At 34.9% G+C, this 19,746-nt stretch overlaps 1 protein-coding gene across 3 annotated transcripts in view; it reads right to left on the bottom strand.

Annotated features, from left to right (window-relative positions):
- ARSJ (arylsulfatase family member J) overlaps positions 1-19,746 on the bottom strand; it is a 68,240-nt gene that overhangs the window by 10,679 nt on the left and 37,815 nt on the right. The window contains exon 2 of one of the 3 annotated variants that reach the window (XM_032462349.1): positions 18,784-18,839. The exons of the other annotated variants lie outside the window; for them this stretch is intronic. Within the exon in view, the coding sequence (XP_032318240.1) occupies positions 18,784-18,821 (38 nt within the window). The 5' untranslated portion in view covers positions 18,822-18,839. The remainder of the gene's footprint in view (positions 1-18,783; positions 18,840-19,746) is intronic. 3 annotated transcript variants of the gene reach the window in all.

Consider the following 19,746-nt stretch of genomic DNA (forward strand, 5'->3'; position numbering starts at 1 on the left):
TGAACAAAAATATCCACTCACTCATGAGATGAAAACTAGGCATAGTCTAGAATGAATTACTTATTTAACACTCTTTCACCTACCATGAGCCAGACACTGCTAGCTTTGGGTGCCATAAAGTTGAATAAGATGGGTCCTGCTCTCAAGGAACTCAGAGGCATATGACAATTAGAAGATTATCATGACAGGAGTAAATGCTACAACAAAGACAGCCACAGCATTCTGTGTTCATAGCAGGGTCAGGAAATGCTTTCAGAAAGGACCATGTTAGATCTGAGTGCATTCATAAGAGTACCTGGGTGAATGAAAAGAACTAATATTTCAAACACTTGGAACAACATGGACAAAAGCAGAATCACAGGGGGACATGAATCTGAGATGATTTTTGAGGGAGGAAGAGTCATCCAGGTGAAGGGTTGAAAGGAAGACAAAAAGAGCATTTCAGTAAGAGGAAGAGAATGTTTAGAAAGGGAGAGAGTTTGACCCTCTGTGAATCAACAGTTTAGAATATAAGAACAGAGATTCAGACATATTTTGACAGGAGATAAGAGTATATAGACAAGTAGGTGCCAGATTACAGAGAGCTGTATTACAGCCTACAGCTGTACTAAGGTTTTTGTACTAAATGCAGAGCTCGTGGGAATCCACAGAAGTACTTTTGAAAAGAGAATAACATCACAGTAAGTTTTGCATTAGAAACATCACTCCAGCTTAGTGTGAAGAATGGATTGGAATGGAATAGGGCATAGGCAAGGGAGTTTGCTCTAATCTAAGAGATAAATATTGATAGTCGAAACTAAGATGAGTGACAGTGAGGATGCGAGAAGACTAGAGGTTATAAACAGGGACATTGATAGGTTTTCGGACCATGTGTGAGGAGCATGGGAGAGAGGAATGTTGAAAATGAGTCCAAAATGTCTTGTCTGGGTGGCTGGGTGAAAGGAGGTTTCTTATACTAAGTTAAGAAATCCAGGAAGAGGGACAGGAATGAATCCTGCTCGCATTTAGCTGGAGGCACCAGTAAGGGTCCAATCTGGAGATGTACAGGATGAAATAACAGAGATTTGAGACTCATTAGCATACAGATGGTACGTGAATTCATAGGAGCACACGACCATCTAAAAACAGAATGGAGACTGAGGGCCAAGGAAATGCCATCATTTAGAAGAAAAGCAAGGAGCACCAGTGAAAGAGTCTGAAGTAAAACAGCTGCTGTGTGAACTGGAGTAATGGAGGGGAGTTATGCAGAGTTGACTGCATCCCATACTGCGAAGGAGCCAAAGTACGTGAGAATTGAACAGCATCAGCTGGATTTTGTGCAAGCACATGTGACCTGATAAAGTATATTTTAGTACAATGGTGTGGGAAGAAGCCTAGATTTTTGTAAGTTGAAACATGATTGGAAAATGAAAATGTATAGATGGTGAACATAGACTACATCAAGACTATACGTGGAAAAAGAGAAAAAAGGAATATGGTAGGGCTCTCAGTGCTGATGTGGAGAAGTGCTTATGATGTGTTGCTGAGTGCAAAAACATATGGCTATAGCAGAGTATCTTACTGTATTATTACCTTTTATAATAAAAATGTGTAAGTTTCATGATGGTAGGGTATTCACTGTTCTATCCACATCACCTAAAACAATAGATGGCTCATAACAGTACATCAATAAATATTTTTTAAATAAGGGAATGAATGAATGTGAATTGCATGTATTCACTAATAAAGAAAGAGAAATAAAAAAATGTAAAGTTATATACCAAATCAGACATGATTATTTCTAGGGGGATAACAATCGTGGGAGAAGAGGAAGTCTTTACTTTGTTATATAATTTATATATAAATGAAATTTAGATGAATGAGTTTCAAAATAACTAGCTTATTCTACTCAGACTAATTATTAATATGGGGACTAATTTTACCAAGGCAATTAGTTAGCAATTTAAAGTGAAAAAAGAAACCAAAATGCCAATTGAATGGAAACACTCATTCATCTCATCAAGGAATGTTATTCCTAGTAAGGACATCTACTTGGGAGATTAGCTTTAGAGCAGAAAAAAGGGGATGGAATAAGCTAAATGAATTCTGTAATTATCCACTAAAACCCAGAGAAAATGTCCACATTCACTGAACAAGCAAAAGGATAACTTGACACATAATCTAAAAAAATCCCTGCTTCTGAATGGTCTTTAATGGTCATTAGAGCCTGCTGTTTGTCCTTGCAATTGCCTTACTCATCCACAGTGTGTTAACATTTATAATATCAAAGCTTTTGCTGATAACACTGATAACAGTTTTCCTGGTCTCCTTAGAAACATGGCTGCAAATCACATGTTAAGTGGTTTCTTCCTGAAAACTTTCTTTATAATCTCATCTATAGTGTGTGTGAATTCTTGGTAGTTTCCATCAAAAAAATAAGTTTAGACCCTATCTAGAGGGACTTCTCCCTGGCACCTTTTTCCTATGTTCTCTTTTGGAATTATTCCTTTTGAAGATCCATACTTTCTACACTCCATTATTTAAAAAAATTAAAGTTTAATACACAAATTAAAGACTACTAAACATTTATCTAAATGAACATTCACTTCTATAATTAATGGATTCCTTGTCTGTAAAATTATTTAAAGATTAAAATTCAGTAGGGAACTCCAGAGGTGAATTTAAAATTTAACTTACAGAGAGACTTTTTCCAGCACATATTTATTCCATAAAGCAAAGTGTACTCATACTGTCAAAATAAAATTTCTATTTTTCTTGCTGTTCTTACCACAGAGTATTATTAAATCAATTTTTAAAAAATGTTTGATTTATTTCCTCTATTCTAAACAGAAAATGTGCTTAGATGTGTAGAACAGAGAGTAGCTATTAAACCACATTTCATGTTACCAACTTTGCCCTAGAGACGGGATGTGTTAGGGAAAATATCCTTAGTTAATATTCTATTGTTATTAGTTAAAATTCTTCTTGTAAGATTTAGATTATTTCAGGAAAAAATCCTTTCAACTTTTTGAAAGTATGGTCTATTCACTTTCCTCTATGTGTGTCAGTCCATCATTTAGTTAATTCCCTTAGATACAGCACTGCAGTATTTCCAAATGTTAGAAAAGTCCAACATTTTGTTTGTAGTTCTTTGAAGAAAGAAAAGTTAGGAAGAGCTTGACATTTCTATTCTCCAAGCGTCTTCTCTAGAAATTAGCCTGACAAAAAGTGATAACATTCTTGCATTCTTGAATAGGATTACCTCCTCCTAGCCACAGTTAGGAATTATTTCTCAAATAACTGAGTATCCTTGCCCCTGAAATTAGCCGCACATAGGTGAAAGTACTTCACATCAAACTCAAGTGGAAGGCATCAGCACCAAAGCTGCAAGCCATGTGAAAACAAATTGAAACTCAAGACGGCTTAGTAGAGAAAACGATGGCAGTCTCCAGAAAATTTCACAAATTCAATTTAATAAAAACTACATTTATTAAGAACCTACAATATTCCAGGCACTGTATTGTGGGGGAACACAAAGGATAGAGAGAATTTATAATAAATAACTCTACAGAACATGTTGTTATATACAAGTATCAAAAGCAGAGAATAATTTTTACGTTTTAGGGAAAGTTTAGGAAAGAATCTACTTCCTTATTCCTCAGGGCAGTTGAGTTTACTAAACTTTCAGTTAATTAGCATTATTTGTAAAGGAAGTTTATAATTCTATGTTATAAAGCAGTTTCAACTAAAGATAAAGGGAATTATTGAGTAAAAATTGTATTAATTGGCATGACTAAATTCTCAGGGCTAGAGCCATGCATTTTCATGTAGGCATTGTTTCAAAATAGAACATAGGAACCAACCGACATGTATTAAATCATTTCTTTCCTAAAAGATAAATTCACAGACTTTGAATCTATCTGTGACTTTGTCCTTCTATTGGTGTCTTTTCTAAATTCCAGCAGTGATGACTATTGATTCTGTCCTCAATACAGATATTGAACTATTTTAAATAGCTTAGGATTTATTATTAAAATGGCAGTATTAATAAGCAATCAATGCTGGCAGATAAGAATGTGGAATTGATGTTTTACATTCTGAGGTGCTGAACTTTATAAGTAGTTAAATGAAAGAAATTTAGCAAATTTAAATGAAGCCCTTGCCCTAATCATTATTGTAGATCATCTTTCTTCTACCCACATGTACAACAGCATGGTTGCAGCTGCCTTCATTTTATGTAATAATACTTTTCGTTCAAGTTTCTTCTTTGTGTAGAAAAATATCCAGAATATTTGCTAAATTATTCTTAAGAAGTTTTAGTATGTTTGAAATAATATTTCAAAAAAATTTCCATAGTGATAATCATTTTAAAAGCTGAACATATGAAAAATATATAAGCCCCGAAGATCCCTCCATAGACTCTTTTTCTTTTTTTGGTCAGAATTACGTGAAATAAAATATAGAAAACATATAGTAAATTGTAAAATTTTATACAAATGCTAGTTATAACTATTTGTTACTGCATCTTCTCTCTTCTGTGCCCTTTTTCTCCACCATCTCTTCAACTCCTCCTACTGCTTTGTTGTGTGCAAGTGATGAAACCAAAACCAAACCAAAGCAAAACATGATGCCATCACTTGGGAATAGGGAACTAGTATCCTGCCCACTGTCTCTCTTCCTGATAGCCAGATTGGAATTCCCCACTGCCAAACCGAAGTTTATCCCATGCAGTTGCTTCTTTCCCCTTTAACTTGACGAATGTGTCAGTTCCTTTAAATGTCTATGGAGCAATGCAAAGAAATAATGCACATTGATCTACAGGGAGACTCATGTTCCTTGCCAATTACTCAGCTCTATTTTACAAAATAAATGTTCTAAATGAAGATAGTTTGTAAAATGAAGGATAGATGCTGAAACTATAGGAATATTTATGGCATGCTGAATCGTAATGACTTATAAACAAAAACCAACTGACCTCTTTGTTGCCTGAGTCATACCTTCCAGTATTAATACATGCATCTTTATATATTTCAGAAGTGAGGATAAACTTGTTCCCCCAAATTTTCTTTGATGTGCTTTAATATTATTAAGTAATGCTTATATTGTCTACCAGAGGAAAGATTTGATAAATAAATCTCAGCTGGTATATTCCATCCAATTTGTTTCTTATTCTTTACTCATACCATAACAGATAGGTTTCCAAAATATCACACAGATACTACATCTATGACCCTGGGAAAGCACACTCATTAGTGATCATAGGTTCCCCAGCTGACTGTATTGTGGAAAGCTCCCAGAAAGTACCATTAAGATTCACTGCAATAAAAACTGTTCTTGAAGCTGCTGCTTCTCTTACTGCCCATGGCCCACTTTCCTGTACCAAGAGGAGGAATCGTGTGTCCTATTAAGCCATGCCTGCCAACTCTAAAAATCTGTGTTGTAAAGTCCAAGACTGCCACTCTCTGAATTTTTGCAATCCTGAAAAGCTGTTAAATGTTGCTTTAGCTGCATTTCTACTATGATCCAGAACACAGATTCTCAAAATTAGCTTAATGGTATTTTTATAGTAATATATGGAAAAGTGATGCAAACATGTATTGATTAGCTAAAAATTATATTCAGAAGCTGTGTTAATGTAGATCTTAGATGTCATATGCAGAATAAAATATTAGAAACAAGTTAACAAAACTAGATCATTCATGAAAATATAATTGGAGGCATACTAAGGGAATAATAAATGATTTTAGCCTACTAAAGGAGGACTATATGATCTCCCTTTGTAATTTACCAGTAAATTATTAGTGTTCAATATGTCATGTGCTTATCAATAACTTTGCAATTCTATTACTTGTCCTTGTCATTAGGTTTATTTTATTTTGAATTTACTATTCTGTAAAACAATAGAGGACTAAAATGGTAAATTCATTCTGAGAATCTCTATGCATAAGTTTCCTCATTTTCCTCATTTCCATTTTTATGTCTCCGTTACTCAGTTGTCCCAGTAACCTCAAAATGAGGTTAATATTAGCATCTGTCTCCTTGAGTTATTATGAGGATTAAATGAGCTAATATATGTGAAGTGCTTAGAATGGTGTCCAGCATTTAGAAACACAATAGAAAAAAACAGAGTTCAATGGGGTTAACACATTTCCCAACCTTTAGTTGTTGTCTAGTCTCACCTAATAATGAGTAAGAATCTCTAAATAACTACCATTGTCAAATTTTGGTGTAGTAATCAAAAAGAATATTCACATATATCTGAAAACATGACTCAAATACATCTTGCTTTTCCATTTATATACCTCTATGAAGCTGAATTTTCATCACATACTTCAAATACAACAACAATGAAAACTCAATTATCTTCTATTAAGCTAGCCATTAAAGACATTAGAAAAATGAAAAATAATGCTACCCTGCTCACTACTATTTTAAATATAGTTATAGTCATAAAAATACCTTATTTATGTTAACATGTAATTGGTTTGTTATTATTTTTAAATGAATAAATAAATAAATATTTAAAGAAATACTCAGTTTTGATTTCTTTTATGGTCAAAAACAATAATTTTAACTCATATAAGCAAAAGCTCCTTGGGGTCCTTTATGATTTTTGAGAGTGCAAAAGGGCCCTGAGGCCAAAAAGTTTTGAGAAACACTGATGTCTTAATATTCTCTGAATTATTGTATGATTAAAATTTTCTGAATAGATATCGATCATTATCAAACTGAAATAACAACTAATTCTATGAAATAGTATTTTGTGGAAAAAAGAACATGAGATTAGGAGTAAAAATTCCAATACTGAATACATTATTAACTCTCTAGCAAAATGAAAAAGTTACTATTGAAAGTCAAAATAGTATGGATTGTCTGGGTAGTATGGATTTTCATGTCAGTGGTAAAAAATTTCTATATTGCTTCCTTCAATTTTTGGAGTAGCTGGCTTTGGTTTTTATGAGAAGTAAAACAAACAAACAAACAAACAAACAAATAAATAACTGACTAACTGACTATTTTTCGTGTCTGGGTTGCACTGAAGCTAAGTGGTATAATGTCCAGGCAAGAAGAAGAGATTTAGATGCGATCAAGGACTCAGCTGTAGGAAGAGGTGACCATGAGACTCTGAACTTTAGTAATTAACAGAAATCCTTGGGGTACTACTGGACTTCCCACAAGGTGTGGGTTAGGAGATTAAATCAATTTTAGGTAAATGAAATCTCAAAGGAAAGGGTAAAGTCAAGTGATAACAAATAGGCACTGCCTTAGTTAAGTTAATTCTCCAATATCCACATCTGCTTCTTTAAAATGGAACAATAATACTTACCTGAGGGGATTATTAAAAATATTAAAATGAGTTAACATAAATAAAATGTCTCTATGAACTATAATATGCTAAACAAATGATTATTGTTGATATTGTTAAAGTAACAAGTGGAGCCCTGATTCTGTCTTCAGAACAAACTTTCAGGTCATGCTCTATCATTTGGGTCCAACACTTACCCTTCTTGTATGAGGGTCAAGGCATGTCTGACGTCTGTGGGCTTTGGGAAGGTGTAGTTTGTGAGGTGGAGAGCCAGAAAGATGGCAGAAACCTATTGCTATACAACATGACCCCATGTTTTCAGGAAAGTTAGTAATGCTTCAGGAAAGCATTAAGAATCTTGCAGAGAAAAGAGAGGGCAGAGGTTCATAGCTCAGTGTGACCAGGGGAGGAAGCTAGAAGATGGGCAAATGCAGGAGACAACCCGAGAAAGGCAAAGAAATGACAGGAGTGTCCTTGGCCAGCCCTGACTATGGATCATGGGTAACTAAATGTCTGCTCCAAGGGACATCTGACTTCACTTAATATGGTCATAGTCATTACACTTGCCTTTCTCTTCAGGTTGTTGTGAAAGTTAAATAAGATAATATGTATAAGGGCCCTTTATAAAGAATTAAATATTATACAAGTTTAGTAATCATTATTAAGTAAGGTGGGGTAAGACGGAGTCCTGTAGATCCCTCTCAAAGAGGTGGGTATTGAAATAGTTTTGCATCTAACAGGAATCTTGCTCTGTAAAGTGAGTATTGTCATGTTTTATTAAAGATTTCTAGTAGGAACTAGAAACATGCTGTTCTAAGGAAAGGAGGCACTTTCTTCTGTGTACTGAACACTTTGTTCTATATACCCCTTTGTATTTTAATAAAAGTGAAAGTAACTTGGTACTCCCTCATACAAAGCCAACAGCTAGCTTCTGAGAGTTAGTTATAAAAATCAATACTACTACTTTGCTAAAGATCATAATTATTCTCTAGCTCTTATAAGAGGGCAGTTTCAGTATGAATGAAAAGGCTTCCACAGAATGTTCATGTTTACATGAATGTTCAAATCTCATAAAATATTCTCTATAAAAATGTTCAGTAGTTACTAGGTACAGGTGAGCATACTTAAAGTATACATTCATAAAACAAGGTAGCAAACATAAAAATTATCCAGGATCAGTTCTCAAAATCCCTGTGCAGTGTAGCCTATTGATACATTTGCAGAAACAGGTTACACTAAGCATTGGTGATACACATAAAGAAATATACTAGACAACATCAGGAAAACCCTTCCAAAAAAACTGTAAAACTTTTTATATAAAATAGGGAGTCTGGCATTAGGGAGTCTCTAGGGTCTTTCAGTTCTAACATTCTATGAGTTAGGAACTTACCAGCAATTGAAAGCTGAAAGCTAGACTGAATTCTCCCAAAATGAAAACTTTGTTTAAGGAGAAAAATCATAAAGAATCCAGAGGCCTATAAGTTTCTTCAGAGGCTAACTAAAAAGTGGCACAGACTTAGCATAGAAGTCCACATCAAATGTAAGTCCATGTTGGGACATGAGTTATGACCATGGCCTGTTTTGAAGGTCGACGATGAGAAAGTCAGTCTGGTAAGTACTTAATGTACATGATCACATTTTAGAATAAGAATGAAGTTTAAATTTTTTTTTAAATACCCCTGAGGTCTAGGATAACCGCAAATGTCACATTTACATTCTTGAACAATTTAATCTGGGCCATCGACAAGCAATGGTACCAATAATGACATCTTGGGTTTACTGCACAAAATGGGATGGCTGGACTGTGTGGACCATTGTATGGAGCTGAATTTGATAAATCAAAGAGAGAGAGCAGAATATTGTTTAAAATTCTCTGAAATAGATGTACTGACATACAGTTTTTAAATGACCATAACTGTGAAACTGCTGGGAAACCAGAGTATAGAAAGAAAAATTATAAGCTTTAAACTTTGAGTCATCTTTGTTTAAAATGAAAAGAAACTATAGAAAACCATGGTATTTGATGACAAGCCTTGAGAGAAAAGAATCCTGTTGACACAAGTGCTTTGCAAACTTCCATAAATGGTGCTGAGAATTACTCATTCCAGTAACAGAAGGAAGAGCACAAAGAATCAGGCTGTTAGGAGACCTGGGGGGTTGGGAGGTGTGTGCAAAGGATTTAGGGAAGATTCTTTTAGTTTACCTACACTTTTTCTTATTATCTTGAATGACTGTCCCTCTATTTAATGTTTATTGAGAAGGGGCAAGAGGTTCTCAGAGTTATTCACCTGAAACTACAAAATTTGTTTGATCTACCAGGAATGTAACTTTTAACCAACAAGATAGGTTAACCACAAAGCTGATTACACAGGCTTGCTCATCCAGGCTGTATTCCAAGCCACCAGCTAAGTGATTATTAACCCATCATTCTAGGAATAATTTCACCAGCTTTGTGTTAATTAAACCCACCACATGGTATAGCTTTTCTTCTTATAGTCAGAAAGCTGCAGTCACTTTGAGTCCAGCTTTCCATTTTGCAAAGTACTAAAATAAAGGCTGCGCACAGCAGTTTCTAAACCAAATGCAACATAAAATTTCATCTTTCAAAACAGCCACAAACAGATAGCCTGGTGGACAACAACCAGGAATGGGCTGCATTGGTGAAAACTTCAGGTGGATGATGAGTCTAAACAAATAGACAAATATCAATGAATTCTCAAAGAGTTCTAAGAAAAAACCAAATGACAACCATTATGCTTGCACATGAACAGGACCGATGTTTTCTTCCCTGTGATCCACCTTCCTCATTTAAATGTGAAAAAGGGCCATATTAACATTATAGTTTGTGAGGAAAATCAAACACTGTTACTCAATTTTACATAGTTCCAATTACTGAGTTTGTAATCAGTGAAGAAGTACAATTTAACACTCAATTTTCATGTTTGAAATGTAAACAGTAGGATTATTACAAATATTCTAATTATTCTTTTATGATTAGCTGTTGTTCCATGTTTAATTATGGCATATGTAACATAATCCCATCAGCTCTAGGTTATGCTTTTTTTCCCCCAAATATATTAGACAGTTCTGTAGGTGTTTGATGGAAGGAATGGTAAAGTCAACTCCCATCAACCACTGTTATATTTTCACTATGGGGAAATGATAACATTTAAAGTGGTTTTCATACTTTTACTCATATACTATAGAAAATAAGGAAGTAGTAGTTGATAATTAGATAGCATCAAAGAATTTTAGAATATTCTGGAACAATGTAACATTAAGTTAGAATGTTCTATCTGGTAATTTATTAACCATGTCAGTTTTGTTTGATTTTATGAAAGCCATTCCAATGGAGTACCAAATTCCTTTCTAGTGTACTCCAAGGAACAATGCAGTTTATGTACTACATACTAAAATGTTGAGTGAACCATGTAATGATTAACTTTTATGTCAACTTGGCTAGGCCATGGTACCCTGATATTTGGTATAATACTCTAGATGTTTCCATGAAAATATTTTTAAAATGAGATTAACATTTAAATCAGCAGACTAAGTGAACCAGATTGTCCTCCATAATGTGGGTAGGCATATTCCAATCAGCTGAAGGCCTTAATAAAAAAAAGAAGACTGATGTCCTCTGAAGAAGGGAAATTTTCCAGTATTCTGCCTTCAGACTTGAACTGCAGGCACCACAGCCTGCTGGCCTACCTTGTAGATTTTGGATTTGCCAATCTCCACAACTGTGTGAGTCAATTCCTTAAAATAAACTTCTCTCTTTCTCTGCATCTATTTATATTAAAAGTAACTAAACTAGATTAAAAGTCAGTTTCTCAGATATTTTAGCCACATTCCAAGTTTTCAATAGCCACATGTGGCTAGTAGCTACCATACTGGGTAACACAGATAGAGAATATTTATATCATTGAATGAAAGTTCTATTGGACTGTATTTCTCTAGAGTAAGACTGTCTAGAGTCAAATTTTACTTCCAGGGCTTATTAGCAATGGGAACGCTGTGCATTTAGTTTCTAGTTATAGAATTTACTAGGGTTGTTTTGAAAATTAAGTATTATAACTTATGTAAAGTACTTGGCTTTTTGTAAGCAGTCAATAACTGTTAGATTTTACTGTTAGTAATAGTACCATAATCCTCAATTTTAAAATGCACATTTTTCATAGCTTAACAATTCCAAAATTTTTTAGAATTTTAAAATTAACTTGCATATTTAATATAATTGTATTTAATACATTGGGTTCTTGACTATTAACGGCATCTTATAATCAATAAAATATGAAATACATTCCCAGAGCAATGTATGTGTTTGAAATTTGCATATCAAAGTGGCATAAAATTCTAAAAGCACCATAAGATGTAAATTAGGCAGGAAGATTGAGACAAATAGCTTGGAACAAAGATAATTTGTTTTTATTTTATGTTATAACTATAAAGCTTCAAATTTATGTCCCTATGTTTCATATTATGAAAGATTTCCAGCAAATATTTACTTGTCTGTTTAAAGATGGAAGACACAGCGCTCTTTAGTTTTCCTCAGTTTTATAATTAACTTTCTCCTTCCCTTCCAGTCTCTTCCCCTCCCTCCCTCTCTCCTTAATGAAGGTGCTGCTTAAACAAAGGTGAACAAGATAGAGTAGCTTATCTCAAGGAGTTTATAGCCAAATAATAAAAGATAAGGTAAATTTAAATTCCGTATGTTAAGTGCTTAAAGAGGGGTGATGACAGTGTGATATGGAAACTCAAATGTTCACATTTCAAGAAAGTTCAAAGAAATATTCTCTAGGGAAATATTTAAGATGAGATTTGAATATCAGAATAGAAAGGTGAAGAGGGTAGGAAAAAACTTTCAAGCAGAGACTAAATGATGTGAACAGGCACAATGGTGGAATTCTAAGTAGCTCAATATGGCAGGCAAAGCCAGGGTTGAGGATATAGGAAAGGGTTTCATGTGGTAAAAGGATAGGAAAAACCAGCTAACTGGAGTGTCTGCTGATACAACTTTGCAAATAGAACTCTAAAGTTTTCAAGTTCTTCTAGCTTTCAAGTTATAGCAAGAAAAAGTTCCTCTAGTAAGGAATGGGGAGGCATAAAATTTCAAAATATTGGATGTAGGAGAGATGGGCATGGAACTCAGGTGCTGTCCATAAAGGGCAGGACTAGGCAATCAGGTATACCAAGAGGGCACTACACAGTGGGGCAGGGGAGCGCAGCTATAAGGGAGGGAACACTAGAAGCCAACGTCATAGACCTCACTTTTGACAATGTCTGGTCAATCAGAGGAAGTTCTACAGACTGAGGACTAGCTTCACTGCACACAATGCAGCAGTGTGGGATGCTGCAAAGTGGTGCGTGAGAACAGTATCCTCACAAACTCAGAGGAAAGAATTAGACTACAAAATTAACCAGATTAGGGGAGAATTTTAGTATGTATCGAAGTCGCTTGGCGGAGACATCCACTGTTAATTACCAATGACATTAGCACCTATATAAAAAGGAATGTGTAACTCAGAATGAGGACCAATAATCTGCAAGTGACCCAGAAAAAGAAGTCAAAGGGGCAGTCTATTTTTGTGTCTCCGAGACTGCTCTGTCATTTGGGTGCCTCGGCTATTCAACTCTATCTGCCTAGTTACTGTGACAAGTTTATGTCTATAGCAAAGATGCAAGGACCTGGTTAGGGGTCTCTAAACCAGATGTCTCCACCTCAGAGCAGGTAGAAGGCAGAAAGAAAATATTAGAAACACTGTATATATTTTTAAATTTTTATTAAATTTCTGGTTTTGGGTATATTATTTCTTATAATGCATATTAAATATTATTTATATATTTAATGTATGATTAAATAAATATATACACATATGTTGGGGGTACCTGCTAATTTTTTAATTCTAAGTTGTTTGCAATAAACAAAAATCAATTTTGGAAGCCATAAAACATTAGAATCATTAGCCTGTCCACCAGGTCTAGGCTCACTAACCAGTTTCTGCTTATAATTTGGTTTCCATTCAAGCAGAGAATAAATGCAGCAGTTATGCCAACACAATAGCATTCTATACCATATGAAAATTTATATTTTAGATTAATAAACAATTTACCTGGTCTATGTACTTATTCTTTTTCTAAGAAAAAGGTGCATTTTAAATGTGGTGGCTGAAAACTCAAATATCACACTCTGAATCATGAAAACTTAAAAGTCAAATATCACTCAATTAAGTATTAGCAATTAAGGACTGCTTTTCAGTGTGATTTTCCAATATGGTCCACACATGTTTCTGAGTCTACTAACTGTAGCCAGTAGAAGTATAAATAAATATCCATAAAAGTGAAGACTGTCAATAGCTCAGCTTCCTTTGCTTTGGCCCAAATTCAAGTTTTTGAGCAAGAGGATAAGTAATAAGTGTGAATTTTTCCTGTTCATTAATAACTTTACTCTCCTCTTGGACCTACAGTGATCCAAGATTAAGTGAAAAGAGGAGGCAAAAGCAATTAATGAGATAACCAAAGCAAGGAAGCATAGAGAAGGAGGCCAATTGTGCTATTCTGTTTCTACAGAATATCATCAATTTGTAAATGAGCCAAAGCGAATTTTCTAACAAAAGTTAAGATTCTGTTCTTACTCACATTCTACCTTTCCACTTAGAACATCAAAACTACAGTCTCATTTGCCAAATACACTTGTTTTCCGATAGTATATTCTCAGCTCTGCAGACCATTGGTAAGAACCCTCCTACAATCCTGACAGGTCCCCACCACGCTGTGGCTCAGCTCCAGTTCCATTTGGTTCTTTATTTCTATTTAAGTCACATCCCAGATAAAACCTGGGTCTCCAAACATCTCAGTCTCTGATACCACTAAGCATCTGTATATTCCTTCCTCGTTTTCACTCCCATTTCCAACTCCTCCCCAACACACTGTGTCCTCTGGAGCAGTCATAAGCAAAGTTCTTTTTCACACTTTTGAACATGATCTTTATCTTCTTGTTGCCACTGAAAACCGGCTCTCTTCTGACAACACTCCAGCCTCTCCAGCTCTCTCAAGCAATGGCTCGTCTCTCTTCCACACCACCAGGCCCGAAAATTGGGTAAATACCCTACTTGCATTTCATTGCTACTTCCAAACAATTCTCTTTCTCCTCTCTATAAACTCAAACTTTGAATCTCATGTTATCAGACGATAGAAGATACTGTATGTCATTTTTTCATACCATTCTTCTTCTTCAGTTTTTGAAGATTTTGGCTCTTTGTTTATTGTAAAACACTCAACTCAACTTCAAGATCTACATGAATGATCCTCCAACTCTTTAAACTTGGTTCCTTTACATCCTCTCCTCCCATGATCTTGTCTCCCCAGCTACCAACTCCTGTGATCACATCCTAGAAGATCTTATCATCACCATTTTTGGAAACCTCACTGTAATCACAATTTCAAACACCTAATTCTTTGATCACTGACTCCTTTTTTTTTTCTTTGACTCATTCCTTCTGGTACCTTAATTTAAAAAAAAAATCTGTGCCCCCTGAGACTAACAATCAATGTATTCTACTACCTTGTCACTATCCTTGTACCCACTGCCTAGTTTAAATCCCATGTGCCTTCATTGTAATTACCTCCTTGCACATGTGTGCAACTCTCTTTCCTTCCTTCTAACTATCACACTTCTGGTGAAATCTTAATTCTACCTAAATCCAACTCTCTGTCTAAGCCATTCCCAGAAAAAACAAAACAAAACAAACCTACAATGACGTGTACTAGTCTCACTTTAAAGTCATGATCATTAATCTCAAGTGGGCCCTTAGTGCTGACCATCGGTCCTACTTTATTCTCCCTGTTCATCACCTCTCTCATTTTCCTAGATTAACTTTACATGCCATACTTTTTCCCTCAACTCTCTTAACAGTTATTCCCTCATCCTCACTCTCAGCTCATTAAGTTACTTCTTATTTCATGAAGGAAACAGAATCATGCCAACCTACTACCCTTGCCTCTGAGCTCATACACTCTGCCTTCCTTTGAGTGTTCAAAGCTAAGGCCAACCTCCCACCTTGCACACTAGATCTCATCCTCTCTTGCCTACTCATGAACATCTCTCCAGCAATTCTGTCACACTGTCTTCAGCAACAGCAAATTCTTCCTCTCTGTGGAACCATTTCCATCAGCTTACGTGATGTTGCTATTATTTATTCCATCTTACAAAACAGCTTTTCTTGATTCTACTTTCCTTTCTAGGTACTGCCCTATTTTTTCACTTAGCCACTTTTACATCAAAACCCCTTGAAATGTTTGTTGACACTTGCCTCCACCTAGTTTTCTCCCACTTTCTTTTGAACATATTTCTAATAGGTTTTTCTACCCACCACTCCACTAAAAGATCACCACTGACCTCCACGTTTTTAAAGCCAATGGTCAATACTCAGTCCTCCTCTCACTTGATCTGTGAGTAGTAGCTATTGGCAAAGTAGATCATTTGATTCTCCTTTACCCACTTTCTTCACTTGGCTTTTAGAACACTCTCTCTTGGGTTTCCTCCCACTTCACTGGCTGCTTCTTTTCAGTATCCTTTTGACACCCCTCATCCACTAGACCTCTGAACTGTGGAGTGCTTGGGTTCAACTTTGGATCCCATATAGTATCATGGCTTTTAAATGCCTTTCACTTACATCTACAGATACATAATCTCTCTTCCAAACCCCAGTTTCTTATATTTAATTGCTTGCTTGACAACTCCACTCTAACATCTAATCTGTGCCTCATACTTAACAAGGCCCAAAGCAAACTTTTTATTTACTTCCCTCCTCAGAACACATAAGTGATTCAAAACAATAAACAATTTAAAATTGTATATTCTAAACCCTGGAGTTTATCTTACTATACTGGAATAGGAATTGATCCAAGAAAGTAAGAGCAAACAAAACCAGTTTTTCAGTGCAAACCAGACTCAGCAATCCTCTCTGTCCTTTTTCTGACAACTTGTTCAGTCTTTTCTCTACTCTCCCATTTATCCTAAGTGTACAACATGATTCTCAAACTTCCCCTAAAATAACAGCTTAGAGTGTCTGGATTTTATATTATTTTCCTTCTGAAAGTCAGTATCTCTGAAAACTTAAAATGAATTTTGAACATTCTTTCTAAACTTATGTAATTAAGGATACCAACTGAGGGAATGAAATATCACACAAAACCAATCATTAGGAAACGTGCTGCCCACTATCTCCTCACCATAATTCACAGTGTAAATAAATTCCAAATATGACGCTCTAACCTAGAAAAAATATAGTGATCATATAGGTAACAGCTCTGACTTAGTCTGATCTTTTCCTCATTCATGTAATAAAGATGAGCAATTTCTGTGGGTAAGATGCAACTTTTGATATCATGAAGAATGCCAAGATACCTGAGAAATAAAGAGCTAAGTAAGGAGGACAAGACATATATAGAAATATATGCAAGACAGAAAATTCTTTGGGCCTTCTAATTCTGGCTGGGTAGATAGAAAGATGATGTCACATGGTTTATAATTAACTGGAGGGTAGAGTCTGAGTTCTGGTTTTCTACTTCCTACAAGCACATTGAAATAAAGGCTATGAATAAATGAGTGAATGAGTAAACGAATGAATTTTGTCTACTTATATGTTCATGGATCAGATGGTATTTAAAAGAAAGAGAACGTATCTGCTACCCTTTTAAAAAGAGGACATTTGCATGTAGACCACGGTAGGCAGATGTATTCCAAAGAGCAACTGGGTTTGGTCAGCAAAAAAACAAGAAACTGAAGAACATTCTGGAAACACATCTACAACTTTCATTAGGTAGCTGCTTTAAGCACTTCACACACAGGGGCTCGAGTCTGTAGTTTCTGGCGTATATAGTAGCTACTTAACAAATAAATAAATGGAACGAATGCATGCATGAGTGAAGGCTGAATGTTAGATAGTATTATTCTCCATCACCTCAACCTGTATATTTCCTGTCCAGCATGATCTGAAGTTATCTTACTCACTGGGCTATTTGTTCTCTATTTGCTGCTCACTGGAACTAGAATATAAGTTCCACGGAGGCAAGGGCCTTTTCTAACTTCTTCATCACTGTATTTTTGCTGCACTGCAAAGCACCTGGTGCATACTATGACTGAAATAGTATGTAGCATGAGTGTTTTAATATAGGGGCGTGGCAGAGTGAAGAAGGGAATAAAGTTAACTATTATAAATGAGGAAAGTTACCTTGAAAAACAGACACATTGCTAACAACGGATACTTTTTGACTAGTCACAGTTTATGAGAAGTTGGGCAGGATGCTTTATGGGATTTATACACTTAAAATCAAGCAAGGAATATAAACAATTATAGTGTCTTTAACCCCTGCAAAAAATAAAGACAATAATATAATCTTCCTCACTATAACCTATAAATACAGAAAAATATTTTTTCACTAGACATAGAGAATTGTTTAGAGAATGTTAATATATAAAGAAGATAAAATTTTAACAGCTAGAATTAAAAATAATGTACCAATTAAAAAACTAACTTGGTTACTACTTTTTATACTACTCTGAAATAATCTAACCACAGAATTAGTTATTTTAAAAAAACTAATACATATTACTTTAGAAACATAATCAGATTCACTGTAGGCTTTTTTAATCTCAAAATAATTAGAAGGGCACTGTCATTAATCATAGAGGTAAAGACATTTTTTTTATAGCTCAAATACCAAACCATTTTTGTTTTGCAGTTCATAAAAGCAGAATAATAATGAAGCAAAATTAAATTTTCAAAAAACCTCTAAGAATGTAATAAGTATTTGGTTATTTCAAATGAAATATTAGTGTGTTTTTAACATCTTCTATTCATATGTATACTCACATCCCCACTTTTGGTTATATTGCATTGAAGTCTGTGAACACAAGAACATTAACGCATCGAAAGGACACTAAAACCTTAGTGTAAATCAGGTCTTGCTGGATTAAGCAACAGGATAATCCTGAATGCCTAGAAAGTGGGGATAAAGACAGGGGACCTAGAAAAGGAAAAGGAGTTACCAAAGATGGATTTTTATCTGGTTTAAAACTTGGCCTAGAATTGGCTCTAAGAAAAAGTTACATTAAAGAGTAAATTCAAAATGGATTACAAATTTAAAATAAGAGAAAAACATTTTTCATGTTAAATCCAAATATTTTGACAGTTTGCATACATACTTCTTGAATTTGGGCATGTATATTTAAAGCAGATTACTTTTGGAGTAAGATTCTTAGGGGCCCCTACACAACTGACTTCCTTTTTCTTTTCTAGTTTCTACAAGGCCCTCCTGAAGTAAACCTCCAGGTTTCAGAGAAAAAGGAGACAGCCTTCCAGCTGATTAGCCTTTGAAGGTTTATTAACAAAGAACAAATAGATCTTTCCATTTCATTCTACATTGGAACTTTTGCACTCTTCACAGAGCCAGGAACATTGTAGAAGCTGATAAGTATTTCCAAAAAGAATGAATACCTCCTTTCCAGATGTAAACGTGATGTACACAGCAACATAGGAACACTCCCGACATTCTGAAAGCAAGATGCACTAGTGAGCGTTTCTAAGGATTTTGAAAGTTGTAAAACAAACAAAAAAACCACTTTTCAGTTACATAAAAAAGCAAGCCAACATGTAGTTCTTTGGCATCTCAGAACATCTTATATGATACAAGAGTTGCTTCTTCTGTGTTCATGTTTTGGTTCATCAAATATTTATTTGGTTCCTACCATATGGAAGAAAATCTTCCAGGAGTTTAAAAGATGGGAAAGCACGGCCTATCTGCCCTCAAATAACTTACAACAAAATAAAGTATCTGATATTGGTGTGTTGCCCAGAAGCCCCCAAATGATCACAATTCAAGACAGATGTACTGTTAAAAATTATAAAATGTCACTTAATTCAAATTAAAAACATGACTTAAAGTCCTAATGTGTAAAGCAGCACACAAAACTCTGTGGTGGAAACAAAAATAATATATAATTTCTACTTTTAATTAAATTATAATATAGATGAAGCAATAACTCATGTACATAAATTATTATAAGCAAGCAAAATGTTAAATTAATTTTACCAACTTAAAACTGCAGCAATTCAAAAACAAGAATGCTCAAAATCTTTTCATTCATTATCTACTATAGCAGAACTCTGAGAAAGATATTATAAGTATTACAAATCAGAAATTAGAGGTTTTAGAGTTAAGAAATATATAAGAAGTCATGCTTCTAGAACGTGGAGTTGTAGGGATGATGGTGGGAGCGGGTTAGAGAAAGTGTCAAGGACCTGACTTCTTTGAAATACAATTCAACTGTTGAGACAGTGAAGGAGGAAGACTGGCTACAAGGAATCTTGTTAGGTAAATGTGCTGAATTTGAAGAGCACAGGAACAGTCAAGGTTAACTGGAAAATAACGGATGAGTAGTGTGCAATAAAGGCAAAGAA

Source organism: Camelus ferus, chromosome 2, assembly GCF_009834535.1.
Source record: "Camelus ferus isolate YT-003-E chromosome 2, BCGSAC_Cfer_1.0, whole genome shotgun sequence".
In the NCBI taxonomy this organism is placed as follows: Eukaryota; Metazoa; Chordata; class Mammalia; order Artiodactyla; family Camelidae; genus Camelus; species Camelus ferus.